The 20,699-nt window shown below is 38.6% G+C and overlaps 1 protein-coding gene across 1 annotated transcript in view; it reads left to right on the forward strand.

The window, feature by feature from the left end:
* The window catches only part of PLEKHA3 (pleckstrin homology domain containing A3), a 58,799-nt gene that overhangs the window by 22,801 nt on the left and 15,299 nt on the right, over window positions 1-20,699 (forward strand). Inside the window, exon 8 of the mRNA XM_003815510.5 lies at window positions 168-19,883. Coding sequence (XP_003815558.1) covers window positions 168-295 — 128 coding nt within the window. The 3' untranslated portion in view covers window positions 296-19,883. The remainder of the gene's footprint in view (window positions 1-167; window positions 19,884-20,699) is intronic.

Genomic DNA, 20,699 nt, shown 5'->3' on the forward strand with positions numbered 1-20,699 from the left:
TAGTCTAAAAGTTAAGTTTTCCTGCATGAAACAAACAAGGAAATACAAAATTAGCCAGAAGCTAAAGGAATTTCATGTCCCTGAATAGGAAATTTAAAATGTTCTTTCACAGAGGACTGGAGTTAATATTGACAGGATGTTTAACGTTTTTATCAATGTCTTCATAGGACCTGTTCACTGTTCAAAAAATACACTTAATGGAGATTTGGCATCAGCAACCATTCCTGAAGAAAGCAGACTTATGGCCAAAAAACAATCTGAATCAGAAGATACTCTTCCATCCTTCTCTTCCTGAAGAAACTGAAGTGTCCAACTTCCTCTAAGTATTGCTATGCAAAAGCTGCTGTAATTATACTATTGTTATAGGGAGTAGTTTTTTCCCTTAGGACTCTGCACTTTATAGAATATTGTAAAACAGACAAACAAGAAAACAAACCACATACTTTTGAAGTGTATTTTATCTTTATATAGTTTGTTTGCAAGAGTATTTTCCTAATAACTTCACGGTATGAATGTGCATCTTTTTTTTTTTTTTGAACAAATGATGGTGTAACATTTTGACATCCATAAGGACAAATGTAGATATTTTTCTTAAAAACTGTGAGGGGACTGACAGCTTGGTCAGGGTGTATTGTAGCTTATAAACATGAAATCTTATAAGGTTTCAGTTTGACAGAAGTGTGATATATGTAACTTGTGCCATGGACCAAATGGTCACTTTACCACAGCTAAAAATGAGTTACGATAGCAGCTTGATGGTGATTGTATTGTATTCCTTTAATCAAAAAGGAAACACAATATTCTAAGTATCTTTAGCCCAAATACCATGACATATTGAGCATCTTTAAATAACCAGACTGTATTGTCCTTCATATGTGAAGTTGACACTACTGATTTGTCAATACCAAATTTTGGGTTAAAGTGTTTAATTTTTATGTATTTATTTTCTTGTTGCCTCAAAAGATGATTGCATTCTAACTTTTGTGACCTACCAAATTTAAGATGTGTATACGTTGTTCTTTATGTTGTTCTAGAAAAGAGATTTTAATGCTGTAGTGACTTTGCTCACTTACACTAGAGAAATAAACAACTTTCAATGGAAGAGAATTTTAGTGCTTTTTTTTTTCTAAAATAGATATTAAGCTGCTGTTGTAAAGTATTGTTTGCAGCTCTTTCCAATATCTAGAGACATTTTTATTTATGAATATTTATACAAAAAGGAATTCTGTCAAGATGACTGCTCTATATCACTTGAGAATGGCATTATTTAATTAAAGAACAAATAGCATTTTTTGGTAGTGCCTGTCCATACCTATTGTCATTGTTTGCCTTGTAATCTGTTTTTTTGAATTCATTTTGGGCTGATAGTTTTGTTTAAGGTTTTGGATAAGGAGCACTTTAAAACAAACTGGTGTGTTGTTTTTAAGTTAATCATATGTTTAATAAATGTGTGGTTTTTGCATTCAAACACATCATATAATACATTGTATTTTTTACATTAATTGATATTCTGTCTAATCTTTATTAGGCACTAATATAATTCTAATGGATTTGAGTTTGTTTGTATATTTAGGCCTGCTGGTGAAGACACAAATGAAGCATACTTTTTGTTGCCTGTGAGCTTAGAATGGTGTGACCTATTTTATTTTATTTCAATTTATCTTGTAAGTTTATGTGGGATATTTTAAAATAATTAATATTTGGTATTTGTTTAAAAAACTGTAATTATAGGCCTTCCATCTTAAGTTTAAGATGGACATAAACAGTCTATACATTAATATGTGTTTGGGTAAACTGTATGCTACTTGAAGTGTTTGTAATTTTAAATAGCACACAGGTCATCAGACTACTCTATATTCAGTGGAGTCTTTGCCTGCTCATAAGTTGTACTTCATATGTCTAATTTGAAAAAAAAAGTTTGATAATGTAGTAAGTTATGATGTTGAGCAGGTAATCAAGTTTTTCTTGTATTTTTTTTTTTTTTTTTTTTAATTTTGTAGTAAGAACTTGCACAGTATTAAGACCATGAAGGTCAGGGTGCTATTGATTGGGAGTTTTTTCTGGTAGTGAGTTTTTTTGCAGTAATAGGTTTATAAGGAAAACACCATAACAAGCTTTTGAACTTATAGAAAATAATCACATCCATTTTCTATTGCTTTACCCAAATAGATGGGTTCGTGAAGAGTTTTCTGTGAATATTTTAAAAATACAATGCAATTATTTCTGGTTTGTATCATTTTTTCCCCCTTAAAACAGGTCCTTGAACAGGTTTGCGGTATCCCTAAGTATGTCTTTTGTTATGACTTGGAGCCACTTTTTGTTGTTATTGTTAGGAACCAAACACATCTGTGAAATCATTTTTTTTGTGGGAGTATAAATATATCTTGAATTATATCCAGGTTTTGATCAGTGAATTAGTAGCATGAAGGAACCTATAAAGCTTAAGGGAACCTTGCATTTTGAGGAGTCCTTTATTTTCAAGTGTGCCTGACTTTTTTGAATTTTAAGAAAAAGATGAACCATATAACAATTCTGTAAGAATTTTAGCTTGTCAAGTTGTTCTATACTTTATAGAAAAATCATTGGTTATTATTAGTTATTAGTAGTCCCTTTTTTGCTTTGTCTAGGTCATGGGGTTATTGAGAAACATGAAAAGTTATTGAGAAATTTGGAGGTTCTCTTGGCAGCCTATCAGTGATCTTCTAAGCAAAAGCAGTGCTTGTTTTTCATTTCAAGTGCTTGCTCACTATTCTTTGGGAATCGCAGGCCTCCATGACTAAAGGGATTTTGATACAATTCTTTTATAAATGAGCTGAATTTGAATTTTCTTACATCATATGGGATTATTGCATGATCTTCAGTCAGGAAAAGTCCAGAAATGGATGCTATTGCTTAAACTTAAATTCCAAGGCAGAAGATAGAGTATCTTCATTTCCACAGATGCCCTAGAACCTTTGACCTTGAATTGTAGTTTTTCAGTATGTATTATCACATTTAGAAATGTAAAAATCACAAGATCTCAGGAAATGCGCCCTTGTGATATGTTAATACCAGATTGCTGTTTACACTAATTCCATATACATGATAATACCACTAATTTGGACTCTGCTAGTTCTTTTATTTAATAAGGCACCTCTAGGTCTGTACTTTGAGCCTTGATCTGGCTACTTGGTACAGAGGGAGTGTCCTGGCCTGAAAGAAAGCCAGATTAGGCTGCAGGAGTTCCTTTGAGGAGGTCTGTCTTTTAATAACCCTGGCGGGTAAATGAATGGTAGGTAGCTGGTAGGTAGGCCTTCTTGTTCATGTCTTTCTGTCTCCCCAATCCACTCTTTGAATTCATGTTGAATTCTTAACTTGAAATTCTGTTTTTTTTTTTAATTTTAGCTTTCTTTTTATTAAACTAGTTAATGTACATAGTTTGAAAAAATCAAATAGAACTAAAAGGTTTATAGTGAAAAAGCGTAGTTCCCTCTTCCCCAATTTAGCATTCCAAAGACAAACACTTGGAACTCTTAGTGGTTTGTGTTAGTATTTACCTTCCTGTTTGAAAATATTATACTACTTTTTGTTGACTTATCAATTTCAGAAACAGTTTCTCGAATACCTTTTATGGTAGACAGGATTTACTTTACTTAAACTCTCCACCTCCCACATTTTTCTTCCCCCACCCCTCCCAAAATAGATTTATATTCACACAACTTTTAGTTAGAACAAACTTTTTGTGAAATAGATAGACATAAATGTAGTTCACTGATGTACCACATGGTTAACTATCATTATTTCCTTTTTACTAGAATGTTATTTTTTCTGGGGTTGGTATTGCCTGATTTTCAAATTTGCTTAGTTTTTAATGTACCTGTCACAATGACTATCCAAAGGCTTAAATGCTGAAAAACATCAGATAATCGTATCAATTCTCTTAAAAAAGTTTTTAAAAATATTTTGTCATCCTTTAGGGACATTTCTTCCACAGTCCTTCATCTTCTGCCATTTGTACTGTTGCCCTCCAGGCCTGTTCCATGGTTCAGCAGTCATTCTGAAACTCCCTTTAGTTTTTAGTCTCACATTAGGTTTTTTTTTTTTTTTTTTTTTTGGCAAAGCTCCTCCACCAGTAACTTCCTAAGAAAAGGTGCATAGAAAGTAAAGATTTTAAGGCTTTACAGGTCTGAAAATGTCTCTACTCTTGATTGGTAGTTTGGAGTCTGGAAAATAACATGCCTTCAGAATTTTAAGGGCAACATTTCATTGTCTTAAGGCATTTAGTTTTTCTGTGAGAATTCTGATACCGTTCCTTTACCTGGGATCTGTTTTTACACTCTGTAAGCTTTTAGGAACTTCTCATTACTTCTGATGTTTCATAATAATATGTGGGTCTTTATTCATTCATCTTGATGGCTACTTGACTTGGTGGAATCTTTCAATTTAGAGATTTGTCTGCTTCAGTTCTGGGTTTGTGTGTGTGTGTGTGTGTGTGTGTGTGTGTGTGTGTGTGTGATCTTTTTGACAGTTTTCTGTCTTCCATTTTCTTTGTTCTATCTTTCTAGAATTTCTGTTATTTGAATGTTGGACCTCCCAGAGTTGGACCGCCTCTAAATTTAAAAAGCTTTTTCTCTCTAGTTGTTCCTTAAGTTATGTTATCTTTGTTCTTTTTGTTATCCTCCAGCTCTTCTGTTGAATTTTCTTTATATATATATTTTAATTTCTAAGAGGTCTTTTTTTTCTGTTTCATTTCATAAAAACCTATTTTTATTTTATAGATTAACTGTTTCCCCATATCTCCCTGAGGATAAAATTAAGATTTTTTTCTTACATCTTTCCTGTTTCTTGAATGGTTCTCCCCCTCCCCCACCATGTTTCTGCTTTCTATTTATTTGTTATGGGCTCTTTCATTCTGAAGCCTTTCTTAGAAATCATCTATTCATATTAGTCATGTATTAAAAAGCTAATGTCATAGGTCTTTATATGTGGGCAGGCTTTATAAGTTGTCTAAAGGCCATCAGGTAGAGTTGGCCTTTTCTGTTGAGGTCCCCTAAATTTCAGTGGAGGTCTTCTCTTTGGGGCCAGTTTCTCTAGAAAACTGGGTCCTGATAGTAGGGTAAGAAAAGACAGCTGAGGACCCCAAGATTTGTATGATGACTTTTACTTAATCCCTCTATCTTCATCCTCTCTCATGCCCATCCGGCCCCACCCCCCAAATCCTCCTCTGGCTGCTGACCCTCAGGTTCAGTTTTTCCTGTCAGTGGAGGTTGAGGGTGGGGCGTAGGCTGGCTGTGGAGAGTAGGGGAGAGGACCTGGGTTCCAGTTGCTCTTTATACAGACTTCTAGTCCTGATTTCAGCCTTATACCTCACTCTCATCTTCTACAATACCTAGTGCTTCCAAGTCCTGAACTTAGTAGAGGTTTGGTGGGGTGTGTTTTTGGGCTTCTCCCTTTTGGGTACTTAGGCTTTAACTTCCTCCACTCTGCTAGGTTAGGTATTGCACTTCCTCCTGGTTTTTATCTGTATAAACTTTGTTAAAATCTCATGGCTTTGTCATCTGTGCTTTTTGTGGATTAATACTATTTATATTCCTTTAATATCTTTTTGGTGGTTTGGAGGTAGAGGAAATAAATTCATGTGGTTGGTTTGTATGTTTCACTGAAAGTCTAGATTTAAATTCTAATAGTGTATAAAAAATAAAAATTCTTTAGTATTAATTTGTAATTCATTCTAGTGATTTTTAATTCATATGGTTTTACTGTACTACCTACCTCATAGGGTTGTGAGGATTAGAAGAATCAATTCATAAAAAGCAGTTAGAAAAGTGCTGGGCACGTAGTGTGTTGAATAAGTGTTAGTTATTAATATTGTTTACTATCATTATTATTATTACTACTACCAGGTTTTTTTTTTTTTCTGAGACAGGGTCTCACTCTTTCACCCACTCTTGAGTATAGTGGAGTGATCTCAGCTCACTGCAGTCTCGACCTCCCAGGCTCAAATGATCCTTTTACCTCAGCCTCCCGAATAACTAGGACTACAGGCATGCACCACTACTACTGGCTAATTTTTGTATTTTTTTGTAGCAGCAGGGTTTTGCCATGCTGTTCAGGCTGATCTCAAACTCCTGGGCTCAAGGGATCTGCCTGCCTTGACTTTCCAAAATTCTCGGATTACAGGCATGAGCCACACTGCACTCTCCTATCTCTCTCAATTCAGTAACCTGTTTATTCTTGAGTGAAAATGTTTCACCATAGGAAGAATTACTAATATATGGGAAAATCTAGTGTTTGATAATGTTGACCCTACATTTTTTTTGGACAGTCTCTGTCGCCCAGGCCGGAGTGCAGTGGCGCGATCTCGGCTCACTGCAACTTCCACCTCCTGGGTTCAAGCAATTCTCTTGTCTCAGCCTTCTAGGCTACAGGCTAGGACTACAGGTGCTTGCCACCATGCCCAGCTAATTTTTGTATTTTTAATAGAGATGGGGTTTCATCATATTAGTCAGGCTGGTCTTGAACTCCTGACCTCAGGTCATCTACCTGCCTTGGCTTCCCAAAGTGTTGGGATTACAGATGTGAGCCACCGTGCCCAGCCGACCCTGCATTTAACTAGACTTCATATGAAATGTTCAGGTGTTAGGTGTTATCTTTCTAAGAAACATTCAAGCCTTAAGAAATCCAATCAGTTATAGTTACTTTAAAAGTTTTAAAAAGAGTTATAACAATTTTGATGTGCTTTTAAGCTTTATTGGTATTATATTTTGTTTTTATCATATAAATATGAAGTATAGGAGATAAGATAATGCAGATGATGTTTGTTATGCCTTACCTACCGCCAGTAGATGTAATACTCTTAATACATGGAGTACAGAAATAGTAGGTTCCCTTCATTCCCAGTGCAACAGTGTTGGGAGGTGGGGCCTACCAGGAGGTGTTTAGGTCATGTGGGCACCACCCTCATGAATGGATTAATGCCGCCGTGTAAAGGGCTTGTGGGCGTGGGTGAACACTCTCCTGCTCTTCTGCCAAATGTCTCTCCCTTCCAAAGGACGTAGTGTTCTACATAGTGTTGGAAGCGAGAGACTGAGCCCTAACATGCCAGTGCCTTATCTTGGATTTCTCAGCCTCCAAAACTGTGAAAAAATAAATTTTCATTCTTTATGGTAAATTCCCATCACTGTATCCATAACCTCTTGTAAATAGTTGTACACCTTTCAGAAAATGTTGTGGACTTACATAAGCAAAATGCCTGCATTTATTTCATAGGTAAAATTTTAATCTATTTTCTAATCAAAGTGTTTTGGGGAACATTTAATTTAAATACTATGTTCAATTTTTTTAATGGTCTGCTTCAGATTTTTTTTGTAAGTTAATGTTTTAAAACAAAATAATTGTGTTATAGGTAGAAGCTACTCTGAGTTTAGGTTTTTAAATCTCTTTCGGATATTTTAAGTATCTTTGTGTCTGGATTCAGAGAGGTATGATAACGAGATTCTCTTCTAGAGGGGAAGTGGGAGTAGGTAACCATACTACTCTTTCTACGGCTACAGAGCCGCATACTCGAAGGAGGGAGATTTTTATTTGTAAGGACATTTGTATTATCTTTCATTAAAGTAGAGTCCCATGGGCGTGACAAATGGCTGTAAATAAAGTAAAAGTGGCTAAAGAAAACACTGCCTGCTATTAGCTTGATGCTGGCATTTTCTTCTTTCCCTGGATGTGACTGTTATTGTCTTTATTGGGTCCCCTTATTATCTGCTTTGATATCCATCTCTGGAACTTTGATCTCTCATTTTTTTTTTTTTTTTTTTTTTTTTTTTTTGAGACAGAGTCTCACTCTGTAGCCCAAGTTAGAGTGCAGTGACACGATCTTGGCTCACTGCAACCTCCACCTCCAGGGCTCAAGCAATTCTCGTGACTCAACATCCCAAATAGCTGGGACTGTAGGCACGCACCACCATGCCCAGCTGATGTTTTGTATTTTTACAAAAATTTTTCACCATGTTGGCCAGGGTGGTCTCAAACTCCTAAGCTCAGGAGATCCGCCTGCCTCAGCCTCTGAAAGTGCTGGGATTACAGGCGGGAGCCACCGTGCCCGACCTGACCTCTCCATCTTTGGCGTCCTTATGCTGCCTCTTCTCCAAATACAGTAACTAATCTAGTATATTTTCATAGGATAGAATTTGCCCTTTCTGTCCCATAATATGTTCCTCTTCCCCAAAAAGTTTTTTGTTGGTCTCTTTGGTAATAAAACATTTAGAGCATTTACTGTGGGCCAGGTGCTTTACCTCATGTTAGCCTTATAACAGAGATGCGGAAGTACAGGACTACCAGTGCAGCCAAGATGCACAGCACCAGGATTAACTCATGAGACTGATTAGAATGATGAATATCTTATTGTATCCTGAAACATTAAGCCTTTAAGTTATCCCTTTATTTAGTATTTAAATTCACATGCTTCTTGATTTTTTTGGACTAGCATTAGTTGTTGAATAAATAAATAATTCAGAATGTATCCACAAAACCTAGAATATATGACAGGGTGGATTCAGTTTTGCTTAGTTACTGTAGATAAACCAAATAAATTAATGTAAAGGGATATTAATGCATTAAGCAATTTTTTTTGACATAAATGAAGGGTTGTTTCCATGGGTAATATATTCAGAATATTAAAGATGAGTAAAATGTATGACTATAATGAATTCCTTCTTCACTTTGGCAAGGTGGGAGGAGGGTGCTGTTGATAATCTCTGTGCTTTTGCAAGTTTGGCACAAAGACTTTTACTCACTTAAATCTCAATATAAAGTATATTGCCAGATCTGGCAGCATGGGGACAATTAGGAACAAAGGAGAGAGAATAGAATCAGCCATCAGGAGCTATAACCACACTCTTCTTTCTCAACCTTTTCTGGTATTAGTAGGCAGAACTCCTTTTGGGTGCGATGAAGCATTTTATGAGTGAACAATGGTGAGTCATGTAATGAAAGGAGATGTTCTAGGAAAACTTTTCAGTCCCGCTCAGTGCTGCCATCTTTTTCTCCCAGCACTCTGGACTTAAAATTCTGAGAGAACAGGGTATTTCCCACCCTTCCTCTTACTTTTTGAAAGCAATACCTGAGTTATTAAGCAATCATTTAGACAGTATGAATAAACCAAAATTCACCTTGACACTCCATCCCCTAGAGGTAACCATTCTTTTCTAGTATATATTCTTCCAGACCTTTTTCCTGTGTATTGACTTTTAAATAGATGTACATTGCAATAGTTTGGATTAGCTCATCCATAGCAAGGTGGTTAAATAAACAGTGGCACTTTTTTTTTTTTTTTTTTTTGAGACAGAGTCTCACCCTGTCGCCCAGGCTGGAGTGCAATGGCGCTATCTCGGCTCACTGCAACCTTTGCTTTCCAGGTTCAAGCGATTCTCCTGCCTCAGCCTCCCAAGTAGCTGGAATTACAGGCGAGCACCACCATGCCTGGCTAATTTTTGTATTTTTGGTAGAGACGGGGTTTTACCGTGTTGGTCAGGCTGGTCTCGAACGCCTGACCTTGTGATCTGCCTGCCTTGGCCTCCCAGTGTCAGGATCCTGGCCCCAGTGGCACATTTTTATGATGCATCTGGTACTAAAGAAGGAGCTGGCTTTATGACCTTTACTTGAGTATTTTTTTTGTGTGTGACAGTTGAACAATTCTGACCCCTATTATTGTTGGCTGGACAGGCATTTTCTTTTTAATTCCTCTATGCAAGGAACTGTGGATTGCTTTTTTCTGGATAGCTAGAACGAGGCCATTTTCTTTCAAAAGACGGTCCTAGAGTTTCTAGTGGTTTTCTTTAATTGTGTATGCGTGAGTGTGACAGTGTGTGTGCCTGTGTCTCTATCTGTGCATGCATCTGTATGCACAGTTTCTTAGTTGTGGACAATGCAACTTGGAATCATTTTAGTTTTCCAATTGATTTTAAAAGTTTATCTATAGAAGATGAGACAAATTTGCTGTAGAAGTTACCACTACTTGGTCAAAATAGAGAGTTGTGGGTTTTTTTTTTTTTTGTTTGACAACAATCAAAAGTATGGCCTACAGATAGTAAGGGTTAACCACTCAGATTTTTGTCAGATAATATATACATGTCCATGTAATTAAAAGTCTTCATTTGACAAATTTATATGGTAAATGAGCATAAAATGAATATCTTTTAAGTATTAGAACATTTCTGTTTATGCCCTATTCCAGTGGTATTTGTGGTCGCTAGGGGTTGCTGGGTTATCCAAGTGATTCAGCATGCCTTCAGAATTGGCATCCTCGGGTGATTGTCCATAGCCTCTTGCAGTGGTGCCTCATCTTGGGGAGGCTTTAGAACACAACTCTCATTTAGCTTATTATTGATTTTTTTTTTCTTGTTTTGCAGTCGTTGGCTAGAGAAAAGTGTGTAGCAATAAGTACGCACACTTACTGTGATTTACCATCATGACCATGGATAGCAAACTGCCTTTTTTTTTTTTTTAACTCCTGTGTCATCTCTGATGTTGTGGCTAATTTTAAGACTTTGATTTTTCAGCTAGGATTAGCAGAGAATGACCTACCTACTTGATTAATGATGTCTGCATGGGCTTACTAAGGGGGTGTGGGGAATGGTGGCAGGGGTAACTATCATCGAGAATATAGGGCAATGGGTATATTCTAACTTTGCATAACTTTGCTAGATTATATATATCTTTACTCACAATAAGCAAAGTTGAACAACTTAAAATTGATTCCCTGTTTTCTGTTTTCACTATCCAACTAAGATGAACTCTTAAGTTCATACATATACTTTAAAATGGGAACAAACATAGCCTGTCATGTCTTTATTTAGGCTAAGTGCATATGTATGTATAAGTAATGTGTATATCCTTCACTTATTAGTAGTGCCTTCATGAATTCAAAGACCCTTGTCACATGGTGCTCGGAAAAAAAAAGTGCCAATATTCTTTTTTTTTTTTTTTTCTAAGAAGTACTAGTTTAGGTAAGTGAAATTCAATAGCATATCAGTGCTTTACCTTAGTCACTTTTTGTGTTTTGATCACCCTTAGTCATCACTGGAGAGAAGAGTTTGAATTCATTTGTGGTTTTGCTTTAGTGGCAAACCTCCTTACAGAGATGAGTTGCCCTCCATTCTCCTTGCCATATTTGGTTAATCTAGGCCATGACCTTTGAGGGGAAAAGGCACAGATTGCAACTTTTCTTTCCTTCTTTTGTGAATCAGGCCATGTTCACGCAGGGTCCTTGAAGGTGACTTGAGTGAGGAAGCCATATACCGATGACTTACCAATTTTTGGTCTTATAACATTCTCTCTCTCTTTTTTTTTTTTTTTGGTAGCATATGGCTTCCTCTACTGTATGTTGGCATTTGCCACTTTTGGGGATTTGACTCCTGCAGGTATTTTTTTTTTTCTTTTGGGGGAGTATGACGGCAGTGGATATAGTCTTAGATGATGTTTTTAATAGTTCAAGTCCATTAGTGTCTTACTCTAGAGAAAACGAAAGACTCACTGTGTGAGTTTTCTTGCCCTCTGGTTTTCAGAATTCTGTGTAGTTTCTCAACATTTCCTTTCTACCTGTCCTGAAGAGCTCTTATGGAAATCATGGTTGAATGTTAGTAAATTTCTAAGAGCTTTCCAATGTTGTCTATAATTAGCCAAAAAAAGTCATATGAACTTTTCTCATTCTGTCTACCTTTTTAAAATTTTATTCACTTTATCTTTTTCTCCAGTTTTGATAGATGATTATAGAGTTCCCCAAAATGGCCTTCTTACTATTTCTATATTAGGTATATTATTTCAGAAAAGAAAATAATCACTTGGGAATGGCGGTGAGTTCAGGGGGTCTGTTAATCATTTAATTTAGGATTGTTTAGACATTTATTTACCTCTTTTAAAAAATTTCTTCAGTTAATATTCATTGACCACTCACTAAGTGCTGCTATGTTGCTAGTATTTATCTTTGCTTTCTGATTATTTTTTTGTAATTTTTTTGCTTTCTAATTCTTGAGTGAATTTAAAACTCACTGCTTTATTATTTAATATCTTAGATACAATGACTATCTTAATTATAATTGGCTTTCCAAAATTTTCACTTTTTTTCAGTTAACTAGTTGAATAGTATTTATCATTCACATTTGCACCCTAACTATTGTTTTAACCTAAACATAAATAAGCAAGCATTAGAAAGTAGCATAATTGCTGTTAAAATAGTCTTTTCTTTGCGTGTTTAAATATTGTTAGAAACATAAGCACATGAATTTTTTTGGCCTTTTAAATGTCTTTATTGTAGCTAGTTATAAGATGTATATATAGCTTATATATGTGTATATACACATACATATATATATACACATACATATATATACATAAAATGATTCTTGCAAAAGTAGTTATGGGTATTTAAGTGAAAAATTTGTAAGTTTAGAAGTTAAGAAATTGGAAATAATGGAATTGGTTTAAAAAGCTAGTCTCTAAATTAACTTAGAAACCTAATAGCAAATACGGATTTTGATTGCTATAACTAAACACTTTAATTTTGAAAAAGTTTCAGAATAGAATTTCTATTCCCAGGGGAAAATAAACTTCATTTAAAAATATATGTATACTTATTTTGTGAGTATTTTTTTCTTTTCCAAATTCCAAAAGGTGTATACTCTATATTTTTGTCATAAAAATTCTGCTTGTCGAAAATATTGTAGTAATTTTATAAATTCAATAAAACCTGAGTGATGTGAACAGTGTGGGGGAAAATGTTTAATAAATTTGCCATGCCACTGAGAAAAACTTAAATACAGCATGTTTTGAAAGTTTGAGGAAGCGCAACACTTTGCTTTTTAAAAACGTGACTGGTTTGCTGCACATTTAAATGTAAAAGCTGGTTGGCTATTTTAAGATTAGTGCTGTGATGTGAGAAAAGATAGTAGTGATGATAGCTAACCTTTAAACGAAAGCATACAGTGCATCACCTTATTTGTTTAGATCAGGAGTTCTCCATCTTGGCTGCACATTACAAACCCCCAGGGTGCAGCCAGGCACAGTGATTCACATCTGTAATCCCAGCACTTTGGGAGGCAGAGTTGGGCGGATTGCTTGAGCTCAGGAGTTCAAAACCAGCCTGGGCAACATAGTGAAACCTCATGTCTCCAAAAAAAAAAAAAAAAAAACAGCTGGACGTGGACGTGGTGTTGCTTGCCTGTAGTTCCAGCTACTCGGGAGGCTGAGATGTGGGGATTGCTTGAGCCCGTGAGGTTGAGGCTGCAGTGAACTGTAATTGCACCACTGCACTCCGGCCTGGGCAACAGAGTGAGACCCTGTCTCAAAAAAAAAAAGAACTCCCGCCCCGCAGGGTGCATTTAAATTTCCTAGGTTCATGGGTAGGTTGACGCAGACCAATTATAGCAACACCTCTGGGGGCAAGGTGAGACCCAATCATCAGTATTTTTTGAAAGTTTTTCAGTGATTCCAATGGGTAGCCAGCTTTGCAAACCATTGAGCTGGATGGAAATTCTCAATTCTGATTGTTGTATTTTAGAAGAGGTGGGGGATGTGTGTTTCTATGTGTATATAGATAGATATAGATCTATCTCTTTTATATATCTGTCTCACTAAAGTTTGTGGCCATCGTCTAGCAGTCAGAAAGGCCAAATAGGTCCTTATTAGCATGGTCCGAGGGTCAGCATCGGCCTCACTTTGGGGGTTGTTAGAAATGCAGAATCTCAGCATCCCCATCCCAGATCTGCTGAACTAGATTCTGCGTTTTCAAAAGTTCCTTCGGTGATTGCTACACACTTTAAAGTTTGAGAAGCACTACTGGAGGTGATATTAGGGTAAATGTAGATCTCCATACACCCTGCCTTTTGCTTCTCTCTGGTTTTCTGACTAAAGTTTTGACATTTTTATGTGGGGTTGGAAAATGAAGCTAGTACTATGTGCTCTCATCAGCAGATTAATAGCTGTGGTGAGTTTCTGATCTGGAGCAGATGTGAAGGAGACGACTGCCATCACCACAAAACTCCACTCTTCCCTCAGATGGGGAAAGAGAAAACAGCTCAAAGAATGGTCACTGGGCTGAAGGCAGTGCTCTTTCAGTCTCTTCTCTTAACTACCCTGTGTGTTAAGGAAAAATAAGAAGTACAGTACTTGCAAGGATACTGCTTTATACATGCCTTTGAGAATTCTCTGGAAGAGAAAGCTACTTCCCTTTAAGTAAGAAATGTACTCATCCCAGTGTCAAACTGCAATTAATAAAGCCAAATCCTCCAAGTTCTCTGGAATAATTTCTATACAATGCCCTGCACTCAGAAACCTTTCTTATAGTGGCTACAATCCCGTATCTTAAATATTTCAAGAACTCTCAGTCTGCTTCCCTCTGTCTCAACCCCTACCAAGAAATAGGCAGATTATTTTGCTAGGATGCTTTCTTCCTGCAATGATTGAACGATTCTTTTGTGTGAATACTATAGGGTCCAGTAGTGTAGTTTCTGGGAAGCTCTCCCACTGCTGTCCCTTCACGTGACACGCCGGGTCAGGTAAGCACCCTATTTCCTGACTATATTTCAGATGCCAGTTAAGGGTTCAGCATCTCTGGCCTGAGCTTTCTGAGAAGAGGAATTCCCTACACTAGAAATGAAGGACTTTTTTTACAGGAAGCAACCTGATGGCATTTTGCTGTTGACCCTGCCCTGGAACTACAATGATTCTCAAAGTGGAAAAGAGCCCTCTTCTCCCTAATCAAGCACTCTCTTGCCTGCTCACCCTCCAGCAGGTTTGGTTCTTGGTGTTTTGAAGGGGTGGAAAGACAACACTGATAAACAGAGACCTGGCCTCTAGTTCCAGCTCTGTTGCTAACCATGTGACTCTGGGCATGTTATTCAAAGACCTGGATCTCAATATTCTCCATTTTGAGCTTTCTTTCTGGGGTCTCATTCTCTTCCCCTTAGTGGTCCTTTAGGTTTTTAGGACAGAGCATCTCAGCCTCCCACCTGGTCTTGGCCTCATGGGCCTGGTGGTGTCCCTTCTGTCTGGCTTCTTTGGGTTGTGGCAGGGATATGGAAGTGAAGGGGAAACAGCTGGCCTGCCTTATGCATGTGGGCCGAATTTCTTGGCAAGTTGGAGAACGAGGAATACCTGTGTCCCTCATCTGACCAAAAGCTAAAAGTTGATTATGGTGGTCTCAGAAGTGGCAGCTGACAACAAAAAGCTGCATTCATTCATGTGCTACATCCCTTCATAAGGCTGAGACCGGTGTCTGACAGAGGCCCCTCAACATCCCTGGAGACTTCTATAACTCAGGGAATTTGTATCTATTGCATATAGCAAGAAGTATTCATCCTTGAGGCTCTGCTGGTTCAGGAACCACAAGGTTCATTGGCAGCAGCCTCTCCTGGATGCAGAAGGAAAGGAAATTCTGAGCATCGAGCTTTTGTAGGGTTTCAAAAATGGAGTTCATCACTGCCTCTTTTTAGGGGGAACTATGTGTAGGTATTTCTCAGGTGGCTTAGACATCCCAAGGAACAGAGTTGGGGAAATACTGACCCAGAGATACCAAAAAGCACAAAACCAAACTCTCACTTTTTATAATTTCAAATAAAAACCCACAGGCCAATCTATTTTCACAAATCCTATCTATCTAGTCTTCTGCCTCGTAGACACATGTAGGACAGCATTTCTTAAACTTTTAAAGCCACTGGCATCTTTGTAAGTGAAACCTAAAAAATATACATAGACACAGTCTCAGGGACCTTGTGGATCACTAACAATCTCAGGATAAGCATGAGTTTCATGTTTGGAATCCCGACCTTTAGGCCACACTATCTTTTGCAGAGAATTCTTACAAGATTGAGAAGCATTGGCATAGCTGCCCATTCCTCTTACCTGCTTTCCATCTCTTCTTAAAATAGAGCAGGAGTGAATGGGTATCATCTCCATCGGCTGTATTCTTGACACGGCATCCTCAGCGGAACTTGGCTTGCTGGGCAGGACTCTTCTACCTCTTCACTGCCAATGCCATAGCAGTGGCCTTTGTCACTTAAAAGGTTTTGGGCAGTAAGGTGTCCTCCTATATCCATCCCTTGCTGCCACTTTTCCTATGCCTGGGAAGTCTAACAGATTGGCTTCATTTACATGCACCCCCAAGTCCCATGAAAATCTTAGGAAAGACCTTTCCACGATTGCCTATAACCTCTCAGTGCTATAATTAAAAGGGACATCATGGGTTAGAAATTTGGTGGTAGGTGAAGTCTTCCTGTGAGTGGAATTCTATAGGCAGAAATAAGCTCTTTGATGTAGAAAGCAAACAAATGTCATAGCTTTCTCAGAACAGCTAAAGACTTGGTAAAAATAAAATTTTATCAAGTCTCTAGTTGACTTAAATCTCTTTAGTGATTCCCTTACCTTTTAGGGAAAAGCCCAAACTTTATTATATGGTATATGAGGCCTTCTGCAAGGTGGCCTTGCCTCTTGCACCCAGCCCTTCAAAGGTTGTTCCACTATAATCTTTTTTCTACTAAATTAAAAAAAAATTTTCTTTAAACTTTTTTGGATGTATTGTGCCGTCCTTTGCCCCTAGGTCTCTGCAGGTGCACAGGTCCTCTGCCTGGAAAGTGAGGCCTGCCCCTTCTTATCCCATATTTTAGGTTGCAGCTTTTGCCTGTTTGCCCCTTTCTCTGACTGGATAAGATGCCTCAGCAATGTGCTCCCAAACACTCCGGATTTCTTTGATCATAGCACTTAACTTCATTTCTTAGGGGATATTCAGTTGCCTCTTCAACCAAGATCTATTCCTTTCCACATCTTCAGTGTTTCCACCTCATATAGCCTGTCTCAACCTGCATTATGCATAGCACCAATGAAAAGCAAATTCTGTCTTCAAATAAATTTGGGGAACACTGTGTCACCTCCTGGAAACATAATTCATAGCTCATAAAAGACTGAGAAATCCTGTATAGAGAAGAAAAATTACCCAAATTCTAAGTTTATTAGGCTGTGGAACAGTTTTTCCACAACATCTTGAAGAGCAGAGTTTGGGAAACATTGACCCAGAGGTACCAAAATGCATAAAGGCAAGTTTTCATATTTTATAACCTTAGAATAAAAACCCATGGGCCAGTCTATTTTCAAAAATCCTACTTAAGTAGCAGTCACTATTTTCTCCTATTACAAGGAAATGACTTTCTCTACCTGAATTTCTCAAAATTACATTTGGGGCAGAGTAAACAAAACTGAAAATTACGTTTTCTTTCTGGAGCACGATCATAAAACAGTCTTCTTGAATCAGTCACCATGGAGATATCAATTTAACCTGTTATTTTATGGGCTGTTTCTGGTTTAACAACCTCTATTGTTCATCTACATAATCAGCTACTATTGGATAGAGAGAAAAAATCTGTCTTTTCAGAAATTCCATCAGAACACTTACTATAAAGAGGTGCTGTTCCATGTCCGCCACATCTAGGGTGACAGGTTGGATTATGTCCCTCCCTAAGAGATGTTGGACTCATAACCTCAGGTACCTCAGGATGCGAACTTATTTGGTGATAGGCTTTATAGAGGTAATTAAGTTGAAGTGGAGTAACTAGGATGAGCCTCAGTAGTATGACTGGTATCCTAAAATGGAGAAATTTGGACACAGACATGCAGGAAAAATGTCGTGTGAACATGAAGGTAGCCATCTACAGACAAGGAGAGAGGCTTAGGAGAGATTCTTCCCTCAGAGTTCTCAGAAGGAACCAACCCTGCCAACACCCTGATTTTGGACTTCCAACCTCCAGAGCTGCGAGACAATACATTTCTGTTGTGTCTGCCACTCGATTTGTGGTACTTTGTTCCAGCAGTGCTAGAAAATGAATACACTAGTCCCCTCTGATCTGTGGTTTCACTTTCTGCTGTTTCTGTTACCCATAGTACAGTACAATAAGATATATAGAGACAGAGAGATCACATTCATAAAACTTTTATTATAGTACATTGTTATATTCTATTATTGTTAATCTCTTACTGTGCCTAATTTGCCTAATTTATAAATTAAACTTTTTCATAGGTATGCGTATTAGTCCATTTTCACGCTGCTGATAAAGACATACCTGAGACTGTGTCATTTATAAAGAAAAGAGGCTTAATTGACTCACAGTTCCACATGGCTGGGAAGGCCTCACAATCATGGCGAAGGCAAGGAGGAGCAAGTCACATCTTATGTGGTGTCAGGGAAGAGAGAAATGAGAACCAAACAAAAGGGGTTTCCCCTTATAAAACCGTCAGATCTTGTAAGACTTATTCACTACCATGATAACAGTATGGGGGAAATGGCTCCCATGATTCAATTATCTCCTACCGGGTCCCTCTCACAAGGTGGAAATTATGCGAGCTACAATTCAAGATGAGATTTGAGTTGGGACACAGCCAAACCGTATCAGCATGTACGTATAAGAAAAATCATGGCCACGCGTGGTGGCTCACACCTGTAATCCCAACACTTTGGGAGGCCGAGGTGGGCAGATCACGAGGTCAGTAGATCGAGACCATCCTGGCTAACAAGGTGAAACTCTGTCTCTACTAAAAACAAAAAATTAGCCTGGCGTGGTGGCAGGCGCCTGTAGTCCCAGCTACTTGGGAGGCTGAGGCCAGAGAAGGGCGTGAACCCGGGAGGCGGAGCTTGCAGTGAGCCGAGATTGCGCCACTGCACTCCAGCCTGGGCGACGAGTGAGACTCGGTCTCAAAAAAAAAAAAAAAAAAAAAAAAAAGGAAAAATCATAGTATTTGTAGGATTCAGTACTATCCACAGTTTCAGGATTCCACTGGGGGATCTTGGGACAGGTTGCCCAAGAATAAAGGTGGCCTGCCGTACATCTAATGAGTACCAGTGAGACCTAGGCTAGGTCCCCTCTAAAGTGCTGCTTCTCTAGTCCCTAGCTTCAATATTCTGTACGGTGGTCCCTAACAGAATAATGATTGCTGGTATTTATTGGGTGCTCTGCTAAGCGCTGTTCTGAGTTTTACAAGTAGTAACTTGTCTAATCCTCACAATAATACTGTGAGGTTGCTGCTGTTATTCTCATTTCATGGACGAGAATGTCAAAGAACGGAGAAGTTGGGTAACCTGCCCCAGGTGAAGTAAGTTAGTAAACGGCCGGTCCTAGATTTGAGCGGGGCCCTCAGGGTTTTGAATGCAGACATGTAATTGCAACATGATTCGGCTGATCATGTAGCCAGGGTGTGGGGTTTATAAAATAGACGTGAATAAAAAAAAGGGGCAGGATGACAGTGAAGCTTGCTCATGGGTTTTGTGGAGGGCGTAGATTGGAACCAAAAAGCACGCCTCGGCTTGGTGCTGCCTGTAGCCCTCTGTTGACATGGGGAGAGAAGAGCGGGTCTGACTCGGAAATGACGCCATAATGCTGAGGAACCACTCCTGGCGTTGCGGAAGGTGGGGTGTGGGGCCGGAAGACCCTCCCCCGGCGTCTTCAGAGGAGCGCTGTTTTTGGAGGAGTTAGGGGAAGGAGGCTGCCTGGTAAGCCAGGAAAGGGGCTTCTGGCCGTTCTGTTGGAGCGCCTCTGACTGACTTCCCCCATGTGTCCGTGTGGCCACACCGTGCTACTTTCAGAGGCAGTGGGCTTTTCGCTAAGGGATAAAAAGAAGTAAAACCTTGCCTTTAGCGCAGCTCTCCTTCACTGGGCAGATTGCTCTCCCTCCCCACTCTCCCAGGCCCAAATTGGATCTCAGCGCCTGGGAGCTCCAACTTTAGCAAGTGCGAAATCCTGTCTTCGGTTTTGGAATTTTCATCCGCACAGACTATATCAGCCACGGATAGGATATGTGAGAATACCAGCATGTCAAGGCTGGGAATCATCCTTAGGCATCACCTAGCCAGTCCTGCCTCTCATTTTAAGGTAAGAATAGGCATTTAACATTGTAAGATGATGTAGTGGGTTCTGTTGGCATCACTTAGATGCCCAGGGAATGTGTATTCTTCCATCGATTTCTCGATTGTTCACTGTTTGGCTGCGTTAGTCCACGGAGAATTGTCCTGGCCAACAGGCACCCCTCTTCACTTGGGAAGGTTTATTTCCCTCTTCCATCCCTCCTCAGCCCCTCAGCTTATAGCCTGTAGCCATTGACTGGTTGGTAAGGGGGTACAAAATGTCAGCCCCCTTGCTCCTAGATGGAACCAACTCTGTGGTACAATTGAAGCTCCCTGTGAGATCTGGCTGAGGCTTCTGCTGAGACCACATTCGTGCTCAGCTTGCTTCCTCTGCCCCTATCTGCTGGCTGCCCCATTCCCTTTTTCCCTGAGAGTAATAATCCCTCAAAGAATTTCTGAGACAAGAATCCCCGTCTCAGGCTCTGCTTTTAGGGAATCTGACTTAAGACGGAAAACTTGCTGAATAAATTAATGAAGACCCAGGATTTTTCTCTGGAGAATGAAAACTGACAGTACATTTGCTTCAGCTTTGGTCACCTGTACCTACATTAAGGAGGTGAATTTAGGCAAATAACATCATAGGCTTATAATTATGATTAACAAATTGAAGTGGACAAATACAGATATTTTTGGCATTATTTTATTACCAAGTCTAGATCAGTTGTTTAAAAAGCATAGTAGAATAACACTATTTAAAATAGTGTCAATCTTCCATATACTGTCATTCTACCATGCTTTTAAAACAACTGATCTAGACTTGGTAATAAAATAGTTCTTTAGTTCT

Source organism: Pan paniscus, chromosome 13, assembly GCF_029289425.2.
Source record: "Pan paniscus chromosome 13, NHGRI_mPanPan1-v2.0_pri, whole genome shotgun sequence".
In the NCBI taxonomy this organism is placed as follows: Eukaryota; Metazoa; Chordata; class Mammalia; order Primates; family Hominidae; genus Pan; species Pan paniscus.